The sequence below is a fragment of the Pezoporus flaviventris genome, unplaced genomic scaffold (assembly GCF_033815535.1).
Source record: "Pezoporus flaviventris isolate CSIRO_AGI_PZ_B2104156 unplaced genomic scaffold, CSIRO_AGI_Pfla_v1 ptg000001l, whole genome shotgun sequence".
Lineage (NCBI taxonomy): Eukaryota > Metazoa > Chordata > Aves > Psittaciformes > Psittacidae > Pezoporus > Pezoporus flaviventris.
The window spans coordinates 35,562,905-35,581,201 of record NW_026892549.1 but is presented as its reverse complement, the minus strand read 5'-3'; the positions used below and the strand labels follow the sequence as shown (position 1 = coordinate 35,581,201).

The following is an 18,297-nucleotide window of genomic DNA, read 5'->3' as shown; positions in this document are numbered from 1 at the left end:
TCATTCATTGTCATTTATCTTATAGGTTCTGATGCAGACACACTAGCTTTGAGTTACTCTGGATTTTGCCTTCGATCAAAGTCAAAGCCGAGTACTCTTCAGAACTGAAGGCTCACATGCTGTTAAAAGGGCCTTCTGTGGCTGTGACGAGAGGTCCACACCACAAAACTATAAGGTTTTTCATCACTGAAGTGCCGTTGCAAGCTATAAAGAAAGTAAAGTACCTTAGGTTTGAACAGAAGTTTCTCTCTGTCCTTGAAAGCGTAGATGCATTGCCCCTGTTCGGAAAGATTCCCATTGTGATGGACAAACCACCGTACTTACTTCTTACACATTAACATTGAATTACACTCAAAATTTCTAGTGGGTGGTCAGGATAACACGACGGACAATGACCACCATTTCATCCTATTCCCTCTGCATCTGCTCCTGTGAAGATGCCTGGGAATATTTTTTTGCTGAAAGAAAGCACGCTGCAGAGTCAGCATTTTCTCCCTTCACTCATGGACTTCCGTCATGATCACATGGAGATATTAATTTTTATCTACAACAAAAGGTAATGATGTTTGATGGAATATAGGTAGACTGGTTTTGTCTATTTTTCCTTACTTTTACCTTCCCTGTTTATCCTACCTGTTCCATGTCTGTGTTAGTTTAGATTGTAAGACTTTTGGAGGCAGAAATAAAACATCTTATACAAAGCATTGTCAGTATATAGCCAATAATAATGATGACGCAGGTGGGAGATGGATTAGTACCCTACTATTATAAGTCCCTACCTACTTTTCTTAATATATGTCTTGTGATGTACGTAATTCAGGTTTGGTTTTTTCACTAGGTCCATACATTTATTGCACGTTTTCTGTAAAAATATTTATAAGGCAAGTAAAGTTTTAAAAATCTAAACCATCATAATTTTATGCTTTATATTCAGAGACACATTCTGTCTTGTGTTTATTTATATTTATAATTCAGTGGGACTTCTTGGTTTTTGCTGGCACTGGAACTGGCAGCACCAAGATATAACGATAAGGGTTGTTTATGCAATACTTTCTGCCTTACCAAAGCCAGGAAGTGCTAACACCCATAGAAAAATTACACAAGCTTTGTAATCCAAAGTTGTTCAACAAAGCTGCTGAGCTTTCTGGATGCTAATGCTAACTGACCTTTTTTTGATGGTTGCCTACCATTAGCACTGCCCTTAAAATGATGTCAGTTTGTCCTCTTGAATTGTTAGCTGTCCTTGAACACTAAACCCCTGTGCTTAACTGATCTTAACCACAGATCACTAGCTTCTTTGCACTGTTTGTCCAATGTATCCCAATTCATTTTGTGGAATAACCATCTCAGGAAGACACACTTAGTTTAGGCTGAGCTTGTTAACTCTTTATGGTGTGACTGGTGGCAAGCCAGTTAGGATAAGGCATTGTTGAGAATATTCCACAAGCGTAAAAGAGAAGTGTCTAGCATGATGGTTTGGAAAGAAAAATACTTCTGTGCATCTCTTTTTGACCTAGTTTGTAGAAATAATGTACAACCAAGTATCTTTAGTTACTGTGAGTGTATAGGTACTGAGAAAGGGACAGACATCTCAAGTAAACTTTTTTTAAGGAACGAATGGTTTGGGAGAATTGGAAGTCCATGGTAAATTATTACTGTGAAGAGTACAGATGCGAATCAGCATTTGTCATAAAACTTTCAAAAGTCTTATTCTGACAGGTCTCATGGAGTTATGTGATATGCAAAATGCAGGACTATCCACTATTTAGAGCAATGGGTTTTTACCTTTGCATGTGCTTGATAGTGAGATCATTCATAACCCATCTGAGAGCACACATGGCAACTTCTTTTTATAACCCAAGAAATTAATGTTTCATCTTTCCACCTAAGAATCAGGTTCAGTTTAGGTGTTTGTGTGTTTGTGAGCATGTTTAAGTGAAAAGGGAAATAATTATAAATGACAAATCTGCAAGGGAATGCAGTTCTTTCCCAATAAGCATCTGCCCCCATCCCTACTTTTTCATCTATAACTATCAGAAACCAAACTCCAGAACTGAGAGCAAAAGAGCCCAATGGTATTCTTCCTGGGAAGAATACTCCCTGGAGGACGGAGTCATTACAGGAACACAGGACAATATAATAGCAAAGTGACACAGAGAAAACAAAATCACTTTTTCCATTCCTTGTGGGCTAGGTCCCTAAATCAGAAGCCTGCATCTTGCTGGGATCCTCTGCTCTTTCTTCGTGGCAGTGTACTCCCAGAGGGCTGGAGTCCCAAGTCTATGACATCAGCTTCCTCTTTATGAGTACACTGTTTACAAGGGGTATTTCTATCTGAAAGAGGTGCCTTATTCACTTACTTTTTTTCCCCTAAATTGCAAGAATCTATAGTTTTAAGACCTAAAGAACCATATTATAAGTGACCCTGTATCTCTGATCCTTCACTGACTTAAACTAACCTGATAGGAATGGAGTTGAGGGAAAAGATCAGAGATGAGGAGATAAACAGGGGCAGAAACAGCAGCATATGAACAGTTGTAGAAGTAAAAATAATTGGGTGACTATAACACCCAAATGAAAAGGACTATTCATAAGAATTGGATCATCAGACACAAGCCAAGGCCAAACAACCTACCAGTGTCAAAAGATGTGTAATGCTTACTTTTTAGCAATAAAATAAATATTCCTCATGAGAAGATACAATCCTTCCTCAGCACTGTTCTCAGTGTCCTGAATGTACAAAGGGAAGGACAAATTGGGATAGAAAAAATGACTTTTGGGTTTGAGTCATGCCATGATCAAATGGTAGACTGAAGAAAGGTCATTGTCAAGGTTTTGTCTATGAGCAGCTATATGAGTAACTGGGACTGAGGTTATCTTTTCCTTTGATAAAGCGAAGAAGCTGAGCTCCAACATGAAGTCAAATAACAGCATTCTTCCTGTAAACATGTAGTCTCTTGTAATTTTAACTCCACTCTGTTTTGAAAAAAAGGCTCCTTCCTGTTTGAAGGTCTTTCAAACCCATGATCTTAGACCAGACCTGCTTCTATGAGTTGAAGGTGTCCATGTCTATTTATGCCTACAGGAATAACCATGCACACACCCACAAATGGGCTCACATGCTCCCAGCTGAATTGGTGCATAGACACATTTTGCAAAAGGACTCTATATTGAGCATGTGCTCTTTTAGGAATAACTTCACCTCCAGCATCCTACTGAGAAGTTAGTTTACATAGCTAGCTTACCATATCCTGGGAAGAAAGAAAAAAACTGGTATTTAAAAATCAAAATAGAAGAAACCAAAGAATGAAGCAGCCTGTCCAGTGGTTCTAGAATCTGTATTTGGAAAAGAGATTTTCCTAAGGTGTTTGGGTTTTCTGCTTTTCGTGTTTTTTTTGTTTTGTTTTGTTTTTTTATTATTATTTTTGTCAGGAACTTTGACTGGTAAGAAGAATCCCAGCGTCATCCTAAAAACTTAAATCCCTATTTGAAAGCTTGTATAAATATAACATACATGATTAATTTGCATTAGTCCTGTTAAATACTCCTGTAAATGTATTATTAACAATGATTAATTTCAGTTATTTTAATTATTCACTTTTTCGGTTCTCTCAGATTAACTTACTTCCTTTGTGGGTGTTCTGAATACCTAATTGGATTCTGAGATGGGGAATATGTTCAGAGCTTGTCAGAAAAATACACAATCAATAGCCAAAGAAACTTCTAAAATGTGTGATATTTGATAACAGTGATTAAAACAATATGAAAGAAGAATATGAAAGGTAGAAGGGCTGAACAGGAATCAACTATGTCAGTTACTTTTCAACATGAGATGCTGCCTTTTTCTTTTTAAATACAAGAAAAAAGAATACATTTTATTTTATTTAATATGCAGAGATAATGTTGTAATAAGCTTCAACATATTCTTAATAGAACCACCATCATGGTGGTATGTGGGAAAATTTGGAATATTAACTAATGGATCTGATAATGAGATAGGCCATGTGCAGGACCGTGAACTTCCTACCAGGTGCTGCATCCCTCCTGTGAGAGACAATCTCCCTCCATGTGAATCCAGTGGGAATGCGAAGCCTGCAGCGCTTTGGAGCATCAAACGTTTTAGACACCAAACCTGTAATCAGAATCGCAGCAGTTGTGTTTCTCTGGGTATATCCATGATGGCATCACTCGGGATAGAGCTTTTGCCGTTAATAAGTTTCCTGCGTTTCTGAAATCAGAACGACATACCTTTTGACACGCTGCGTAGTTACTTCCCCCTGGGATTGGAGCGAGTTATTTCCGCGGGTAGACCCGTTGTAAAGAGCCGGAGGAGGAGGCGAGCATCACCAGGTGGCACTGTTACCTCTGCCGCAGGCACCAATACCGACACCGGGGACTCACCGGCACCTGGTCCGCCCGCCCCAGCAGCACCGTGGGGAAGTGGCTACCGGCCTGCCCAGCGGGGCGGGCCCCTGGCCTGTGAGGAAGGGACGGGATTCCCCCCAGCGCCACCCGTATCGGCACGGCTTTAACCTTGCCGCATTCTTTCTCCAGGCGTTACCGGCAAGCTTTGAGAGCTGGGGATGCCCGTGGCACGGCGAGTCAAACGCCGGGTTTCTGCACACAAGGCATGGGGCTGGCCGAACAGCTTCAGCGCTTGGTCTCCACTTTCACCCCTGGCAAGAGGCACTTCCCGAAGGAGCCTTTTCTTGAGGGATCAGGAACTGGTACTGGTCTGAGATTCCTGAAAAAAAACCCAACCCAGACTGCCTGTGTTAAAGACACTGTGGCCATGTCTGCCCATGCACAGAATTGCACGCTGATATTTCAAAAATGCTGTATTACGGGTGCTGTCACATGTGTTCACGTTCTTTATGTTATGCCCCATCCCTGGCAGTGTTCAAGGCCAGATGGGACGGGGCTTTGAGCAACCCGGTCTAGTGGAAGGTGTCCCTGGCCATGGCAGGGGGCTGGAACTAGATGATTTTAAGGTCCCTTCCAACACAACCCAGGCTGGGATTCTATGATTCTATAAGCAGGGAGTCTAAGGTTGCAAATAAACTGAAAATCATAATAAACTAAACCTATAAAATCATTGTGAGTCCCTAACGTATTTAACCAGCCAGTATAAAAACATGAAACTCCAAGCCTATCAATCTTAAGGATGATTGCAAAGTTTAGAAAACACTCGCTAGTCTCTAAGTCCTCTGAGAAAAAAATTATTAGCGTTCTTCATTGCTAGAGATGCGTTGATTACAGCTCAGACTTTGGCTTGTTTATTTACAGATTTTAGGTCCCATAGGAACGTACGTTTGGAGGTTTGATATCTTTGTGCCTCCCCTAGTGAAAATGGAGGCAACAATGCTTTATAAACATCAAATTATACAAAAATGAATCAAAATTCATAAACTTATGCAATAAATACTGCTAGCATCTGATAGAAATATTATCCCACGATCAGTGAACATTTGCTTAAGTTTCTCAGCGGATTAAATCCCCAGAGACCAGAACTGGAAATGCAATATTTTTATTTGGGTAACTTTCCAGCAAAGTAAATACACACTGGTTTATAAAGAGTTGTTGTGAAACACAAGATCTGGAAATAATTTTGAATGCTAAGGACATTTTGGTGTACATCTGAAACACTTTTTTGATCCCACAGTTTCTGACATGCATGAGATCCTAAGGAAGAACTATAGCAAAGTGAGACTCTGATAGTTTTGGAAACAAGAAAGATACAAAATGGTTAAATATAGGTATGAGAATCCAAAGCTTTAATTCTCTCATTTATGTTATCAACAACTAAAATCATTAAGCTGGTCCAAAACTGGAGAGCTAGCCTTGGAAGCAAAAAATCCAAGATTATTAATGTTATTTTTATTTTCTTGTATTTTTATTTTATGTTATTTGCAATAAAATTTGTCATACATAATCTTGTAAAAGACACATAGTCCCTCCACATCTCGGTGTTGTATGTGTAAATGGGCTCACAAAATGGGTTCAGAAAAGCGTTGTGAAAATTAATCAAAAAAATACTGTGATATTTCACAGTATAAAGGACAGGGTAGAAACAGCCTAAATGTTTCCAGTTAAATAAGAAAAGGTTTGTCTTCTTAGTCCCAATAGCATGGAAATTGGCATGTCTTGACATAGCACAGAATGGACCCAGAAGAACCTCAATTTATCAGTTTGACACTTTTCCACTATCAATTTTCAGATGTAAGAAAAACTTTAATCCCCTAAGAAATACACAGTAACTGGGACACGTAGCTGGGTCTTGCTCTTAGTTCCACAAATTGACATCAGCATTAGCATTACTGTCTGTGCTGAGCAGAGAAAAATAAATGAAGTTGCTCAACTCTGCTTTGTCAGTGTTGCATGACTCGAGAGCTGTTTTAGCAGGGAATGCTGGGTCTTCCACAGAAAGGGCAGCACACAGAGTGAACCACCCCAGCTTGACTGAGGCTCTGGTGCTCCATCTAGAAGACAGAAATGGATTCAAAGCCAAGGAGGAAGCTTCCATTTTTACAGCAGATCAAGGGTGACGACACTTTAACGCTTTTTGAAATATGCAGTAGAGACACAGCACCTATTAGCTCCAACAATGTATTGCACTCTAAGTGTTAATTTGCATGTACATGGGGCTGAGTGTCCAGCATTTACAAATAATTTGTGATAAAGCTAAACATGATAAACGGTGAATGAAGCTCAAATATGTAAACTAATTCAAAAGGGCAACGTGTGGTGGTCCTTTTGTGAGAAAGGCATTTTCTCTGTGTAAAGAAAATCTAATACAGAAGCACTGAAGGGAAACTGCTGAGATACACTTTAAGGGTTTGGTTCATATGGAAAAGGATTTTTTAAATTTATTATAGTTCCTCATTCTCTGGTTCTAAAAATATACAATTTTAACACACCAAAAATATAGAATTTAATATTTATACCTGGTAACAGTTAAAAGAGCCTTTGCTTTTTCACATGTGCATTAGTAAAAAGATGTTCTTTGACTTACTAATGCACTTTCTTAAGGAAATAAGGCTCATGCAATTGGTTTGCCTACTCACCTTCTCATTCTTCATCCCTTATGCCATTATAACTTTTGAAGCCCATGGATAATTTCAGTCAAAGGTGATGGTGGAGCACAGGTGTCACAAATAGGATGGCCCTAAAAGTTGCATGAAAATCAGTAGCTGAGAAAAGGTGTGAAAGCTGGTGCTTTGCTCCAGCAGGTGGGGTTCAGCCTGGACCATTTGGCTAGACAGCAGCCTGCTGGCCGGTCAGCGCCTGCATTACATCAGCTAACTCAGACCGTGCAGAGGGTGTGGGACAGCTGAAGGTATTGCTGTGGGTGATGGAAGGAGTATGAGGAGTTTGAGACATTGGAAAGACTTGTTAGATGTTTTGTAAGCTACAGAACTTCTCTAAAATACAAGTGCGTTTGCAATGGAAGGTTGACGTTTCATGGTTGGGAATAGTTTTATTCAAAAAATAGGAAACCTTAAGGTGCTTTAGGATAGAAACCTGAAGGATGTATCCTTCACCTTTTATTCAGAACTTGCTTAAGATATGCCTAAACATAGTGCAATGTGTCCCTAGAGTCTGTAGAAATAGGATGTCTGTTGTCTATGTGAATTAAACTTTTAAATTTTGTTTGCATGGCAGGAAAAAAGTGTTTGGTCTGAATTATACACAAATATTTAAAATCAATGGTTTGAATTTGATCAGGACCAACCACTACTGGTTAGTCAAGCTCGAAAAAAGACACCCACAAAAATTATTATGCTGCCGCCAGAGTAGCCTGGCGTTTGTGCTTTCCTCATCTGTTTGTGAAGGATGGGAAGGAATGGCAAATAGTGCCCTGAAACTGAGATGAGGAAATTGAAAGGGAATGTCCTAATGAAAGAATTTTAGCTGGTCAATATTTTATAGAGATACAATTATTCTCTTCCTTGTTCATCTGCTGGCACAGTGAAGACTGTATTGCTAGGGAGACTCCAGGGCAGTTAGAAGCTGCATGGAATGGAAGTTTCTGATAAATAATGTATGAATAGAAGTTGGATTCTTAACTACCTCCACCCTAGGATGAACATACTTCTATAATACAGCTAATTTTTGCCATCAGTGAGAAGACTGTTTAAATAGATCTATAGAGCTGGACCCACAAGAAGTGCATCACAGGTTTAATGAAGAATGCTGGAAAAAAACCCAAACAACCAATTACCTTTAGCATGAAATAATTTTTATCAGCTGGGCATCTTAGGGTAAATAAAGTAAACCAGAATACAGAAAACTCAGAAAATGCAGTGCTTATGTGGGAAAGGATTCTCTCAGACCTATCTAAACACAAAGAAAAGGTTATTACTGGCAGTGTACCCAAATTCATGGTGATATGCTTAGCTCCAAATACAGAAACTGTTTTCCTGAGCAGTCCGGCTGCATTGTTTGTGGATGTCCACCATCCACAGTGGAAGCATCGCCTGGCGCTCATGAAACTTCATGAGAGGGGGATCCTGAATGCAGAGGTATGTTAAAGTCCTGTGTGTTAGTACCAGTTAAATACTTCAGTTGGACAACCTTAGAATAGCGTACAGCCCTGAAGATTATACAAGAGTGAATTACACTGACTGCAGCTGTCAGGAGCAGCTGAGCCAGAGTGTATACGGCTCAGCTGTAAGGATAAACAAGGGCAAGCCACATTCAGCACTGTTTCAGGGAAGCATTGCTGTACCAGGAGAGCTGCTGTAAAAATACAGAATCGTAGTCACTCTGTTCAGATAAATATTTAAGACTTTGCTGAAAGGGTTAATAGCCACTAAATCTAGAGAGTTGATTTAATTGATGAAAACAATCAAGTGCTTTTCATCTTGGTGGCCCATTAACAATGGCCGTTTATTTAGCCTTTGTGCTTAAGAGTGTGGCCTACTGCGACCTGAAGAGTCTTTCATTTGTGTTGCAAAGCAGTCAAGGCCATATGATGGGGCTAAGGGTGGCATTACAACAAGGAGGTTTTGCAAGTAATTGGAACAGTGTGTGTTGGGGGTGAGGGGAAGAGCAAAGAAGTTATTGGTTGAGAGCTTAAACCTAGCTGCATTTCTGTAGCCCTAACACACTGTTTGGGGGTATAAAGCAGATCTTTGGTTTGTTACCACTTGTATGTGAATTAGGATGCTGCACCTGACTTCTCTGCATCCACAAGTGATGCACCGCCACTGCTTCTATTTATCATAGTCCTTTTATGTGAATAACACTAGGCAGATTCCTAGCAAATGGTTGTGGTGCCCTGCATTGCTTACAGACTGACCACACTAGGCAGACAAAGAATAGAAGAGGGTGAATGTTTGACACAGTTTGCAAACCGGGGAAGTAAGGCACAGGGTAATTCAGTGCCTTGTCACCCTCTCGCCTACATTCTGTGGTAGATCTGGTATTGGACAAAGATCTCCCAAGACTCAAGCTAGTACCTTAACCAGGAAAAAAAAAAAAATATATATCTCCTTATTCAAATATTACTGGCTGTGTCAAAGTAATCATGATTCCAGCAAAAACATATCTCTTTCAGCTTAAACCAGTGCAAAGACCCCAAGCCCGCTTGGTTCTTGAAGTGAGTTGGATTAAGTATATTTCCCTCCTATTCTATGTTGCATTTGACTTTTTCTGCCTCAGGGTAGAACTTGTAATGTCTAAGTTAGTCTGTAAATCTTAAACGGGATTTCTCTTCCAACACTCTTTAAGAGTCAGTGGATGACCACTGATTGCATTTACCTGAGTTGCCCTAAAACCCCTCTGACACAGCGGGACATACAGTGCTTCTCAGGCTTTTGCAGCAACAGCCCAGCTATGCTTTCATCATGGTTTAATCAGTTGTGACCAGTTAAGAGTATAACTGTGATAAAGAAGTAATATGTATAAAGAAAACAGAATTCAGTATTGTTCCATCCATAATCAGTGAAATATGGCCATAGACAAAATTATGGATTAACTTTTTCCTTAATATTCACAAAGCTGCAGTACCTACATTTGTAGTGGCGCAGTGGGTAGGAGGCAGCTCTTAAAGAAGAAAAGAATAAATCTTTTTGTTACTCTGTTGGGTATCTACTTGCCTTCAGAACAAAATTCAGTGTTTATTTTCCTTCTTAATCCTATACTTTGTGTAGTGTGTAAACGAGGGAAGCATTTTTAACCTTATGGATATTTAGTTATGATGGCAGGAACTAGTACTGCCAGACAGCAAAAGCAGTTTCAATTAAAAGTGTTTGCTTGCCCTTGCTATGAACACAGAATAAGCAATTAAAACCAAACATTTCCATCAGTATGAAAAGTTAAGAAATTAGTCATTTGGCTTAAAGTTTCTTCTGCAATGCCATCCTGTCTGTATTGCACAACTTGCCTTCATATTACTAAGCTGGCTGAATCATCAACATATTAAAAAGATACAAGCAGAGACTGTCCTGAGTGATGCTAAATTAAGATTTTTTTTTTGCCTAAGAATTCTTCACTGATCCATTCTTTATACAGTAAACACCTTCACTAGCATTTAAAAAAAAATCTATATAAAACAGGCTCATATAAATGATTCCAATAAAATAATTATATTTTATAACCTGATTTTAATAAAAACTGAGCACCATTTGAAAATTCTCATTAATTGTCAGTGGGATCAATGTACTGTAAAAGTTTGTAGTATTAAGCTGCAGGCTTATTTTTTTAAATTCAATGATAAATATTAAACTATTCATCTTGAACTTCTGCAATATCAGCTTTGTTAAATAAATTACAGCAGATATTCCAGTAGAAGTAGATATTTAATTAGAAAATGTTCTAGTTGAAAATGGAACCAGATTGGTTTCAACCTTACATTAACAGTGACACATGTCTGAGGATGAGCTTAAGCTTCTAGAGTGAAAGACCTCATTTAGGAAAGTTATAAGTCTCTGCAAGGAGAGACTGGGAAGGTACTTGGAGATCAGCTCTAGCTGTTACAGTTGTAATCAAATACTCTCTTAGCCAGATTTCTTCTTTCATCACTCTCAGGAGCCCTTGTGGCAGAATGCATTGCTGCTCCTCTTGCTGGCAGCCATTCTCAGTAACTTGACACAGCTGAGCTGGAGACTGTTGCAGTTGTTAAGTGCTACAACGATATAGGCTGCATTTCCCCTCTCTTCATTTCCTAGAGAATTTTCTTCTGGAAAATGCTTCTCTCCCCATTCATGACTGCACAACATACTTGTGACAATCACAGTAACTGTTTATATGGATTCTAGGAAAATACTCTTCTGTTTCTAGCCGTCTTCAGCAGAATATGTGTTTCCTTTCAGATCTCATTCTTTCCTTCTCCTCAGAAAAATCCCCACAAAATCCATCCATCAGCCACCAGTCTTCTTGCCTGTTCTGTTTTTTCTCAGAAGGAAACTAAGTGTACTAGCACCCGTAACCTGTCAGCTTAAGAGAGGCCAGCACCACATTCTTTGTAGCTCAACCAAGAACTTTAGACTAGTTTGGCAGTTCTTAAAGCAACCTACAACAGTATCATCATGTGTCCGGTCTGTAGCAACACATTTCCCTGTGAAGCTCTGAAACTTCATTTCTACTACCTTTTGACCATCTGCTACCCTGGAGCCATATTACCTTGAATTCTTCAGATATAACTGCAGCCTGGATGCTTTTTCCACTGTGTAAATGTCAGTGCAGTCAACAGAAAGCAGCTGAATTTGGCCATCGCCATTTCAGCTTTTCTAGACACGCATTCTTAACCCCCTCAAATACCTGATATTTCTGTTCTGCTCAACTTTTCTCTAACTTTAATCTTTGTCCCTCCAACAGAAAGTTACCATCGTGGACACAAAAGTATTTCCAACTCATATGCTTTTTGTGTTTGTCCTTCTTTTCATAGTGAGTCTAGCTGTGTGTTAACAAAAAAAACAACCCAAACCCCAACCAATCCAAACAAACCCCCTCAAGCCTAGCTAAAACTCAAAAGCTCCCATGCCTCTTTCTTGGAGAAAAAGACATCTCTGAAAGATGCAACTAGTCTTTTATTTATCTGTGTGGACCATAAAGTGTGTACAAATGGCTTCCCTTCAAAAAGCGTGTGAAGTGATCTGAATGGCTAGCAGGAGAGCTGCACGGGCATTTGCATAATTGTTCTCTGCTCAGCTGGAATTTGGCCGAATATCTGCAGTTACCTCTCATTGCTCTGCCTGCACCAGGGGTTCACGACTGCACAAAGGCTGCCTTTGCTATTGCACTGGGATGCTTGTAAATCCGTAAGTTTTTTTAATCTTTCTTCCCCCTATTATCACATTTAGCCTGGCCGATGCCAGTACACTCAGGAGTTTGGGTGGACCTCACATACATGTTTTATTAATAAAACAGTCCTGCGAGACAAAAATGATTGTGATTCGTGTGACAAAGAAGGAGCATCTGCTTAATAGTCTTGAGAATCAGTCTTTCTTTGGGTCAAAAAGAGACACATCAGAAGTAAACCCACTGGGCAAAGTGTTTTTTGTTTAACAAATAACAGTGGGTTACAGCATGTTGCTGGTCCCTACTTTTAATGTGTGGGAAATTATCCTTCAGAGGGGAAAGACTCAAATAAAAAAATAAAAGTAACTGCTGTCAACTAGAACAGAAACGTTTCCTGATTGAGAATTAAGTGTACTCGGCACCGCTGGCGAAAGTACAAATTGAAGGATGCACGATGGGCCGAACAGAGAATTTGGTCTGGTTTTGCGGTTGCTGTTCTGTAAACTCATTTTAGCGCTGCAGTCCCTTCTGCTCCCAGCACATAAATGGACCTTTCTATCGCCAGGCAGAACCGAAGCCAAACGTAGTTGTTCGCAAATTGTATCCAGTTCTCCCCTAAAGCCTGCGCCCCAAAGCACTGCTCGGCAACGAGATGCACGAAGAGCAGAGGCGGTAACAAAGCGCAAGCCGGTTAATTAGGTCAGAGCCGAGCCCTGTGCGGCGAGACCACTGCAGCCCTCCTCCTCCTGCGGAACGTAGAGCCCCGCACCGCTCCGGCCGGACACGGCAGGCTTCCCGGCGCTGAAGCGGCCCCAGGACCGCGGGGCGCCGCTCGCTGCCCGCTGCAGCGAGGCTCCCCCTGCCTGTGGGGTTTGCCCGGCCGCCGGGCCCGGGCCGGGGCTCGCAACGCGGGCGCTGAGCGGGGCCAAGCGCCGCCCCTCTCTGCCTCCCTCCTCCCTCCTTCCCTACGCCAGCCCTGCCCCGCCGCCTGGCACCGCAGCCGCGCCGGCCCCAAGCGCTACCCGCGCCGCCGCTCCGCCAGCCGGCCCGCCGCTGCTGCTGCTGCTGCTCGGCCCCGGCCGGGCGGGTACTTGGCAGGAACTCCCGGGGAGACAGCGAGAGTGCCTGCCCCAGCTGCCGCAGCTCCGCTGTGGCTCTTGGGCGGAGGAGGAGGAGGAAGGTCTGGGCTCGGCCGAGGAGCAGCAGCCGCCGCCGCCGCCGGAGAGGAAGAGACAGGAGGGAGAGAGAAACGGAGAGGCGGCCGGAGCCCCCCAAAGTGCCCCCCCATCCCTGCACTGCAGGCTACATTTCCAGCTTCATGGGCAAAGTGTGGAAACAGCAGATGTACCCCCAGTACACCACCTACTACTACCCCCAGTATCTGCAGGCGAAGGTAGGGTACGGCACGCAGGGTGGCGCGGCGCGGCGGGTGCGAGGCTGGCCCCGCTCCAGGGCGGCTGGCGGGGGCCGAGCCCGGACAGGAGCTCTGCGCGGGGCACGGCCACGGGGAGGCCATCAGGTTGCACCGGGGGACGGAGACAGGAAAGAGTCGGCAGCCCCTTCCTGCCGCCCGCCGCCCCCGGGCTGCCTTGCTCCCCGCCTGGCTCCCACCCGTTCCCTCGCCTCGACTGTTCCCTCTCCGACCCGTCTCCTTCCCTCTCACCTCCCCCCTCCCGGTGGCGGGCCCTCCTCCTCCCCAGGGCTCGCGGCGTGTCTCCTTCCCCACCACGTCCCCGGCCACCCCACTGCCAAGCGCAGCTCGGCAAGCCCGCGGCCCCTCTCCTGCCGCCCTCCCCGGGCGCAGCGCAGCGGCCCGAGCTGGGGTGGCTGGTCCAGGCCGAGAGCCGTGGCGGGGTAGCGCTGACAACCCGGGGTGGCAGGGCGGGCTGACTGCTGGGGGCGGGTGGCCGTGATTCCGCTTAAATACGGGCGCTGAGGAGGCTCCCGGATTCGGATGGACGCGCATTGTCTGTGGAGTTTGAGCTTTGTGAGCTGCCGCCTCGCAGTTTGCAAACTGGATTAAGGGTCCAGAGCCTGATGGCTAATGTTGTACAAGGGTGGCTGGCGTTTGCAGGCAAATTGATGTTCGTAGTGCTTGTGGGGGGGTCCCCACCTTTTCTTCTCTCCTTTCTCCTTCTGTGAGGAGAGCCAGCCAGCCCCACCGCTCAAGCAGCATCATGCTGCAAACTGGCAGATGCAGAGGTGGTTGCATCAGCTGTCTGGAACATTTAGCATAAGGCTCTCCAACCACCAGTGTCACTCCTCACAAATCAAAACAGCCCCATATGAGGCTTCAATGTGTGAACTTTTTTTGGAGGTTATAACCGTAGTGTGCGTGGGGGGTTTGGTAGCTTGTCTTCTTTTCTTTTTCCTCTTCTTTTTTTTTTTTTGCTATTGAAGTCTTCCACCTCTGTGACAATGACAGGACAAGAATTCCCTTCTCTTTATCTGCACCCTCATTAGGCTCTTCGTCTTACTGTGTTCTGTGTTGCTATATTGTGAAATGTCATTTACACTGCTTGTCTGAAAACTAAATTCAGTTTGACGTTTTAGAAGTCAGCAATGAGGAGGCTTTGAAATGTGCTTTCCTGTAGACAGAAATGGATAGAAATATGATGAAGGTCTTTAGGTGATTTGAAATGACAAATGTCTTAAATGTGTAATTAATATCAGGCTAAATAGCACAGTCTGTAGCCATCTAAAGATTATGCGGCAGAGTAATCACTTCAGTACTGTTTAGATGTATATTTTTAATGCATTATTTTTAAGAAAGGTAGAGTGCCTCAAGGACAGCCTTTTGCATCACGTAGCTGTGTAACTATATAAATATTCTCAAATGAAAAAATGTCTTTGTTTAAAAGCTTGTACCTTCACGATTTTGTGTGGCATTAGTAAGTTACGAAGCAACTGCATAACATTGACTATATATATAAAGCAATGTCACTTGGCTTTTTTGACCTGTAAATAATTGAAGAGGGAGATGAACTGTAATAGCTTACTGTAGTTATTAAAGTATGATCCTAGAAATCTCTGATCCTATGAGAAATCTTGATGGACCATCCTTTGAAAATGTTTCCTGTACAGATAATTTAATATTGATTTGTATTACAGTCAGTGACATCTTCAAAACATCTTGCAGTATTTGCTATAAAATTATACAGCCAGAAATTACAGTACTGTGTTTCAGCAGAGCACACATAGCCATTTGACCTGCACCCATGAAATCAAATATCTGGGATCCAGTGAAAGTTCCCTGTTTTCAGAGAGCTTGATTTTATAAGAGAAATAAAAGAGAAAAAGGTGGCTCCTTGGTATAGATAAAAGGAACAGTGAGTTTCAATATTCAGGTATACAGAATTCAGTGATATAAGCAATCTTCTCACTGTTGATCCTCTTGGAACATACAGAAAAATTAATTTGATTCATAGTTTTCAGCTGTTTTGTCCTTTGGGCCCTGAAAGAACCCGTTCTGCAGTACATGAGCTATTTCAGTAATTCTGGAGAAATCTTTGTTTTTTTGTTAAAGACAAATGATATTAGAATCAAGTAGCTCAATGTATGGTGGGTAATGGTTACACTGGGGGACATTTTTGAAACTAGATTTTGCAACTGGAAGTTTTGCATCCCATCTTATCCTTATTTAAATAATGATGGAAAATCTGCTGACTAATAAACTGCAAATTGATAATTAGGAGATGACAGGCATTGCCTGAAGATGGATTTTTCTGTAGAGAGCTCAAAAATCCTCATTAGAAATTGCATGCATTCCTAATGGCTCTTTGGGTTAAAATGTTGATGTGGTCAACTATTTTAATTGCTGCAAAATATGGTATAGATTTTAAAAACAGATTTTGCATTTGCCTGTTATGATCTTCACAATCTTATTCGTGAAGTATTCAAGCTGGTTCAGTCATATATTCTGGGAGGAAATATAAACATTTGCTGTGATTCAGCACCTCTGTCCCCCTAATCTTAGGGAGCTCAGCATCAAAAGAGATTAGTGAAAACATGGACTGAAATGAAATGAACAAAATAAATACTGGAAGAAGGTGTAAGGCTTTTAATATGAAAGATCATTATAGCAATGAAAATAGTTTCAAATTGAAGCTTGTAAAACCTGCATTTTTGGGACTGCCTGAGCTTTTACTCCAGCAAATGATATGTCTGACATATCTGTTAAATTTTTGAGTTTTCTAATGAATGTATGTTTTGGGACAGTTCCTCTATTGCAGCATTGTATGGCATGTCGGAGAGCATCAAAATATTTTTCAAGTTCAATGGATGTTTCTGAAGGTTTAGATACTTTCTTTAATAATATTTCTGTAACATTTCAACTCAGTGTATATAATTTCCTTCCTTAATAGTTTATTTGTAATGAAGTGATTCTGTATTTCAGCATTTTAGCAGACAATGTTAGTTAAGATTGTATGTATTTTAGTAATGCTTTAAGGCCCCTCTGACCAGGAGTAAGATCTGACTGTGTTAGGCAAAGTATTGTAACATTTAACAAGGCAAGGTACCCATAAGCAAATATAAATGTATATATGCATCTCTAGTCCACAGTCTGTTTGCTTTGGTCAAGGAAGAAATAGAATTTAATTTATGTTTTGGTCTCCTTTACTAAAATATCGAATGGAATTCAGTGACATGATGCACACAATGATTTACAAATAAATTGTGATGCTAGCTGTATTAGCTGTATTATTGTTTTTTCCCTTGGACAACAAGGAGATATGCAACAATATGATTAATTTTATTGATAGGCTTTTATTTTGTAAAGGGAAGTTCTTTGTATAAGAGAGATATAGTAGAAAATTACAACATTCCCTACAGATAACATGGTTTATTTAAAGTGCAAGCATTTAATAGTCATAGGTCATATTTATGTGGTATTTGAATTCTGTTCTGTTTCTTTTGTTCAGTATTGGCTAACAACAACTCAGAAGAAATGAAATTGTGTGAATCTTCTTAAATTATCTTAGAGTGGGCTTCCAGCTGTATAATTCGGTAGCTGCAAAATTAGTGCCCTGGCAGCTATGAAAAGCACTAATATTTCTAGCAGTTCGTGTAGGTTTGTAGGCAGGACTGTAGACTGCTGTAAACTTGCAGTGAGCAGGCAGGTCCTCCGTGTCACAAACTTCTTTCAGGCTGTTGACAGCAAACTTTGAAATGTGAACATTTAATTTTTATCCATACCTATTGATGACAGTGGAAGTAGGAAATCGGTTAACAGGGAACTTACTGTAGGGTGAAACAAAGCAGATATGGAACTTTGCATATTAAGAGACACAGTTTAGTGTCAGTGTTTGAAGTTCACAGACTGAATGAAGAACCTTCTGGTGTAGATGCTTCTAATGCAGAAGTGGTAAGACCCTCTAATGATTTCCTGCTAATGAAAACCTTTATTCACTGAATTCTGTGCCAAGCACAGGTCTGCTACCCTTTAAAAAGTGATCCTAGTTTACAACCTGATTTTAATCAGCATAAACAATTACTAATTCTAATCAGTTTAGTTAGATTTATTCTGCATGCACTGTGACTGCAAAATCTGTATGTAGTAAAAGACAAGTTTACAGTAACACAAAGTGTGCGTGTTTATGAGGTCGGATAGAAATATCTTATCATGGGAAGCGGTATTGTCCATAATTGTGATCCTGCTGCTTCTTGACTAGGCTTAGAAATCCATCAGTTACCTGATCTTGAGATCCTGTTAGCCCCCTCAGCCTCTTGGATGTATTCCCTTCCTTTCTGGCCAGGCTGGGATTTCATTATGCAACTTCCAAAGAATTCCTTCAAAAAGTGTACCAGATTGTGGAAGTGTGAAAGAAAGAAGTGTAAAAGTTACCAATTTCAAGAAAAGATTGAGGGTGTTGGTGGTGAGGTGATCCCTCTGGCTCTAGAAAACAACCTCAGTGGATGTAAAATATGGAGAAGTGGAAAGTGTTCCCCAGGAAGAGCATTTTCTCTTCTTCCAACCATCCCAGTCCAAAACTGGGAGTGCCTGTGTCATCCTTCAGAGAGGCCAGTGACATTTTGTCACTGGTCACAAGGATT

The 18,297-nt window shown here is 41.5% G+C and overlaps 1 protein-coding gene and 1 long non-coding RNA gene across 5 annotated transcripts in view; one reads left to right on the top strand and one right to left on the bottom strand.

Annotated features, from left to right (window-relative positions):
* Positions 1–3,866: 3,866 nt before the first annotated feature.
* LOC133265947 (uncharacterized) lies at positions 3,867–7,182 on the bottom strand. Its single transcript, XR_009742203.1, has 2 exons — positions 7,065–7,182; positions 3,867–4,744 (listed from the first exon to the last, which is right to left on the bottom strand). It is a non-coding gene; the product is annotated as an uncharacterized LOC133265947 (long non-coding RNA).
* Positions 7,183–13,243: 6,061 nt separating this feature from the next.
* Positions 13,244–18,297, top strand: part of RBMS1 (RNA binding motif single stranded interacting protein 1) — a 153,397-nt gene continuing 148,343 nt past the window's right edge. For all 4 annotated transcript variants that reach the window (XM_061451691.1, XM_061451700.1, XM_061451708.1 and 1 more), the window contains exon 1: positions 13,244–13,636. In XM_061451691.1, coding sequence (XP_061307675.1) covers positions 13,562–13,636 — 75 coding nt within the window. In that variant the 5' untranslated portion in view covers positions 13,244–13,561. The remainder of the gene's footprint in view (positions 13,637–18,297) is intronic.